Here is a 6547-nt window from a genome sequence, read left to right on the forward strand (position 1 = left end):
AATAAGATTAACACTTAAAAAATGTGATAAAAATTGTGATGATGATTCTTTTTATAACAAGTTTTTTTTATTAAAGTACAATTTCATTAAAAAATAAATGCACTCAACTTTGTACTCCAATAAACGGTGGGGAAAAAATCCATAATAATTTACACTTAAAATGATATGTTTTTAAATAACAATTTCAATACACATTTAAAAGTCAATTATTAAAAACCTATAAAATATGTAAATAAAATTCTAAAAGCTATATTTGATATGTAAGTACATGAACAAAATTATTTACAAATGTACTGTCAAACCATTTAACTGAAACACTTGAATTGTGATGTATTAAAAAAGAAAAAAAAAACAATATCACAAAAATAACCTCAGTACAAATGTTTTAATACGTAAGAATCTCTTTATTGGATTAATAAGGAATTAAATTGAGTAATTGCACGTAGAGTATAAATTGCCATATGTAAATACAAAATACAAATAAACGCATTTTTAATCTGTGGAAGATACACAAAATCTAATAAAAGATCTGTTACTATTCAAACTCAAAGAGATCTTTTAAAGGAACGAATGTTTATTTGTGCTGTAGACGAATTTTTTATGGCAACATTTAGTTTAATCTATGCTATAGCCATCTTTATATCACGTGTTTGCCATTCCCATATATAGAGCACGCATCTTTAAAATTACTAGCATTAAAACTGGCAAAATAATCATCATGAATAAACCTTACAATACTTTCGATTGGACATAAATATATGTTGTAAATTTTAACATTATCTGTGGGGTCGACAACTTTCATTATAATATTCTGCTTATCCTTACAAAAACTTAATTTATTCGTTACATCATCTCCATTATAAACAACACGGAAATAAAAATCTTGAGCGATCGCTTTCCTTTTAGTGAATTTGAATTCATCGCGTAATTCCTTCTTTCTATAAACTTCAAAGATCATTCTAGAAGCGTATTGAATATTGTAATGTTGGTAGCTATTCAAACCTAACGCGAGTATTAAAGCTTGTAAAGTCTTATCGTGTCCTGAATAAAGAACATATTTAGGTTTATTTTCTGATATCATACGAATCATATTCTGTACTATATTATGTATTAATCCATAAGCGTGAAGTAAACCTCGTCTTCTATTATTTAAATTCTTCATTTCTTGTTTAAAACTCCATTCTAGGTACGCGAAAAGTGACATTACATGTTCCTTTTGGATGCAAAAGTCCTCAGTATTCTCAGGCGTTGGCTCCCTATAGTCTTCATCGAAATCCGTATCCATTCTTGCGTCGTTTGGAAAATTGAAATCTGCATCTAAATTCTTTTTAACTATAACAACGTCTTCATAACCGTCAGCGTTATCTAAATATCTTTGTTGGTAATAGAGTAATTTCTCTCTTTCCATTTGAGCGTCAAAATCTAACGGAGCTTTTCTATCTTTACTGTCATAGTATTTGCCAATTATATCTCTAGCTTTTCTCCCGACTTCGTTGTTAAAATCTATCTGATTGTTGATATAATCTAGTTCCATATTCAACGCGTCTATATCAACTTGTAGTAAATTTCTAGATGCCATATCACGATAGTTCCTTTGTTTCCTTCTTGGAATTTTATCTTTTGTTGATTTCTTAGTTTTCTCAACACAAGGCAGCGGTGCCTCGTGACACACGTATGCCAACAACGCATCCCTAACAACATCCGCGTCGATATGTTCTTGTGATTCAAATAATACTTTAGATAACTTTTTAATTAGATCTTTTATCGCAGGATGAGATTCCAATCTTGTTTTCAACTGGGTATTTATTTTCCTGTTGAGATAAAAACATTATTTAAAACTAGCGACTGCTAGTTTAGTTTAGAACTAAAGCAAGTATGTGTTCTTCTAGAGTAGGCTTTACATCTTTGGCAAATTTCATCGAAATCTGTTCAGCCGTTTAGGCTACAAACTCTAACAAACATCCATACATCTTAACTTTCATATTTATAATATCAGTATGACTTCACCTGGCTAAGACATGTTGCGCGGCGCAGGCGCAGTCCCTGAAGCAGAAGGCGACGCTGTGCGCCTCGCGCGCCGCCGCCGCGCCGCCCGAGCTGGCCCAAGCCAGCGCCTGCAGCGACTGGAATGTCCGTCTGTACCGCGTCGTGTACGCTACACCTGCACGTTTTTAATACTAGTGCACTCCGATATGTAATTTTTTTGAAGAACCATTTCAACCACCGATCTTGAGGTCGAGGGTTCAAAACCCACCATTCGACTATTGTGAATCAGGCAGAAGACTACAGCTTAGTTAGATTTTTATTAATGTAAATTAATAAAAATCTACTAATCTATACTATTATAATAAAGCGTAAACACACACTTCTTTGTTGCCTAAGATGTCAGCAATTACAACATATTTTTGAATAATTCTTTCTTTAATAAAAAGCCCTACACTTACGTCTATATATTAGACTACATATTTTCACGCTATTGAACTTAGGGGGTAAATATTTTGGATAAAAACCCTAATGTGGGAAAGAGACCATAAGTTAACAAGGAAGCAAGATTGCCAAGGTTTGTAATGTCATGTCATTTTGACATTTGCTATTGATAATTTTACAAATGTAAACAAAATTGAAATCGGAACCCACGACAGTATGATGTCTACACCCTTACAGCTTTACAAATAAACGCGGTATAAAATTAAACTTAGGAATAAACTGAGTATAAGCAAAATTTGTATTAATATTTGCTTATACTCAGTTTATTCCTAAATTTAACTTTATACCTCGTTTATTTGTAATTCATTAACAGCTATTGCTTCATATAGTTATTATTTTAATTGGTTATTGTATTTTATTATGGTTTTTAAAATTTTATTAAGCAATCGTCAATCTATTGAAGACCCCTTATTATATTTACAATAGATAAATGAATAAATTGAATGTTATATTGTCTTGTATTATGTTAACTTTTGCCTATTGTTATAATCTAGTATACATACCCGTATCTTTTTTCCCTGATAACTCCATATCAGAACCTAATTTATCACTATACGCCTCTCGTAATATGTTACCTATGAGAAAAATACAATATTAGACCAATATTCTGATATATCTTAATTTAAACACTTTGAAAATACATGTTAAATTAGATCTCGGTTTTATCTTAATTGGGTAGAGAATTTAATTCTTTTCAGTCGCGGAAATCCGTGGTAACATGACCCAGAAGGTAGTGCCTGACCTCACGTGAACGGGAGTAGGAAAAGAACGGTCTGTAGCTTTTAAAGTGTAACACCGACAAAATCCCGGACTGTACAGTCGAGGAAATTACAATCGTTTGAACAATTGTAACGAGACGCGGAAAAATCAATACAACGCAGTTTATAAATGTCTGTACAAAAAAGTTTAGGGAAACATGGCTAGCTTTTTATTATCCCTTCGTTTGCATTCACTATCTAATTGGTTTTTAGCAGTGGTAGAGCCCGCTTTAACATCTGCGCACAAATGAGCCGACACGCCCGGTGTAATACCACGACCACACAGAAAACAGGCGTGAAATGGAAGCAATTCCGCGTTTCATCTGATGAATGTGTTGTCGGAGGCCTAATTTTAGAACGGGGATTTAACGGTAGAGACGCATAGTGGTAACATCCTCTTTATGTGCGTTTCGTCCGACAATTAAGGGTGGAACGCATCTGCAATTGCGGATGTCTATGGGCAGTCCTTTTCCATTTCGGTGGATTATGCCGCTTGCTCGTTTGCCATATGATATAAAAAAAGTAGTTTGTAGGAAGTGGCAATTAGTTGTTAGTTATATTGCAACACCGCGGTTTTCCGCGACTGTACATTTAGTGCGCACTGATCACTGACCCAGGGTGAGCATCTGCAGCAGGCCGCTGTGTGTGAGCTGCCCGAGGGCGCAGCGCGTGGCGGCGCGCGCCGGCAGCGAGGGGAAGTTGTGGAAGGGACCCGGCCCCGACACCCACCACGCGCGGCCCCCCACACTCGCGTTAGACACAAACTCCACGTAACTACCCGGACAAAAATGTCATATCATACTAATATTGTAAATGCGAAAGTCTAGATGGATGTTTGTTAGAGTTTGTAGCCTAAACGGCTGAACCGATTTCGATGAAATTTGGTATAGATGTAGAGGATAGTCCGGAAGAACACATCGGCTACTCACTTTTGTTTAAATTCCACGCAGATGGCATCGCGGGCGAAAGCTAGTTACTGACATATAACACTTTTAATTGGATACCACTATTTGATATTTGACATGAGTATTGCCAGCCTATCTAGTAGTCATATACATAGCTAGATATATTTTTTTTATACCTGACAGAATGCTTCAATGTAAATATAATTTAAAAATTTGTTCTCAAATAATTTACACAGGTCTCTAGGGATTGTAGAAACCAATTAAAACAATGGGAAAAAATCCCATTGAACGGATTGATCAACAAATATTAGTTCAATGGGATTTTTTCTCATTGAATAGATTGGTTGGCCTACAATCAATTAAAATATCAATCAAATTAAAATACGAAATTTCTTGAGTACAAAATTTTTAATTTTATATTCATATAAATTACTTCATCTCCCCTGCCTTATCCTACTCGTTGTTTTGGCTTACTTATTTTGCGGCCTGCCGCCTGCCCGTCGCCATATTTTCATATAAATTACTTGAAAACTAATTTTATTTTCATTAAAGCGTTCTGTTAAGTATTATCTCAAAAACATATATTTTTATTAAGCAACAAGTAAGACCTCTTATAAAATCTAATTGGAGATGTTACTTCTTATCATGAGGTAATATTAAAAGATTTTTTTTTTAACATTTCATACCTTTTAAGAAGTGTTGAAACTGGTACAGTATCGCAAGGCAGTTTGTCCCCACCTTTAACATGTGTGAGTGGACCTCTATCTCCATGCCTTGTTAATACCAATATACCTTGCAGCAGCCAAGTCTCACTGTCAACTACACCTGGAATAATAAATTGTTTTGTTAGATTGGACTTACATATACTTTAATATTTGGTTTAAACATTAATAAAAATGATGAATAAACCGTAAGGTTTATCCATAATTTTTATTATTATTATTTATTATATTATTATATTTTTATTTATTATATTTGCATTTATATTAGTAATAATATAAATGCAAAAGTTTAAATGGATGAATATTAGAGCTTGTAGCCTAAACTGCTGAATGGATCTTTATGAAATTTGGCATATATGTAGAGCCTTAAATTCCATGCAGATGGAATGGCAGGCAAAAGCTAGTATAATCTATTATACAATACTATCAGACAGTCTCTAACAGGGTAAGGTATATTGGCTTGCCAAGATCAATCTCGGAGACCACCAGCAGCATAGAAAGCTTACTGGGGATCGATGGTGAATTCAATAAGCTGAAATGATACATGACCTGCCTCCACTCGAAATATGCACTAGCTAGAGTTGTCAAACCATAACCTCTATTACCAAGTGTCATGGCTATTAATGCATGAAACGGAACTTAAAAAGCTAAATAGCATGGGTTTGTTAATTTTTTTTTCTACATTAAGGAATAGGTAATATGCATAGGAAGGGGAAATATCCTTTTTATGTGCGTCTCCTCCTCCGTGGGATAAGGTTAGGCAACGCATCTGCAATTGTGGATGTCTATGGGCAGCGGTTGCTTCGCCATTTTGGTGGATTCATTATGTTATAAAAAAAAAATAGTTTACCTTCCGATCCACGTACTATACTGTCTGCTGGATTACACGCTTTAAGGAATATCCTCTTAAATTTTGCATCACTCTTAGATATGTACTCTTGGGGTGGTAATTTTACAGCTGCTGTTTCTTCCCCTACTGATATGTACTTGTATACAACTAAAAGAATATCTATTTTAATATCTGTATAAACTAATAAAAGTAAATTTAAACAAAAGTCAACTGTAATGAAACACTTCTAGTCTAGAATAAAATTTTCGTCTGATTGAACTATAAAAAGTTAGTAAAAATGAAATGTCATAGAATAGGAAAATGTCATAGGACAATAGTCCTAGACTATTTAATTGTAAGTTTTTTATTTAATAAACATTATGGGCTACATTTTTCACTCACCTGTTATCAAGAAAAAAATCCATAAACTCATTCCAAGATAGCAATAAAATGCCCTATGTTGAAATGAAAACTTCATTATTCCGTATCTTAACAACGATTTCCTCAGAAAGGAGTAAATGTTATAAAGTTTCTTTTACTCCATTCTGAAACAATTCAAATATTTTACTTCTGAGATCATAATTAGTAAATAACAACAAAGAGCATAAATAAATAAAACGATTTTTCTACAAAAAATCTGACAGATGACAGTGACGTTACTGACGTATTTGAGTTGAGCAGAGTATAAATCTTTTTATATTTTGATCCAGATTAGGAACAGGTAGATATTTTCAATTTGAAAACCGCAGTATGACATAGGCGTGAGTCGTTACGTCATTTTCGAGAAACGTAACGTAACTAGTGATTTGTTCGGCGTCACATGTTTCAAAACTAGTGATTTTTGTA

The 6547-nt window shown here is 33.8% G+C and overlaps 1 protein-coding gene across 1 annotated transcript; it reads right to left on the reverse strand.

Annotated features, from left to right (window-relative positions):
* Nucleotides 1-236: 236 nt before the first annotated feature.
* On the reverse strand, nucleotides 237-6334 carry LOC106105255. The gene is made up of 7 exons (XM_013285539.1): nucleotides 6104-6334; nucleotides 5723-5869; nucleotides 4837-4975; nucleotides 3859-4019; nucleotides 2991-3062; nucleotides 2008-2161; nucleotides 237-1811 (listed from the first exon to the last, which is right to left on the reverse strand). Exons 1-7 carry the CDS (start codon nucleotides 6177-6179, stop codon nucleotides 638-640), a joined length of 1923 nt encoding a protein of 640 aa, XP_013140993.1. The 5' UTR covers nucleotides 6180-6334; the 3' UTR covers nucleotides 237-637.
* Between the last annotated feature and the right edge of the window lie 213 nt (nucleotides 6335-6547).

Source organism: Papilio polytes, unplaced genomic scaffold (genome assembly GCF_000836215.1).
Source record: "Papilio polytes unplaced genomic scaffold, Ppol_1.0 DF823177.1, whole genome shotgun sequence".
In the NCBI taxonomy this organism is placed as follows: Eukaryota; Metazoa; Arthropoda; class Insecta; order Lepidoptera; family Papilionidae; genus Papilio; species Papilio polytes.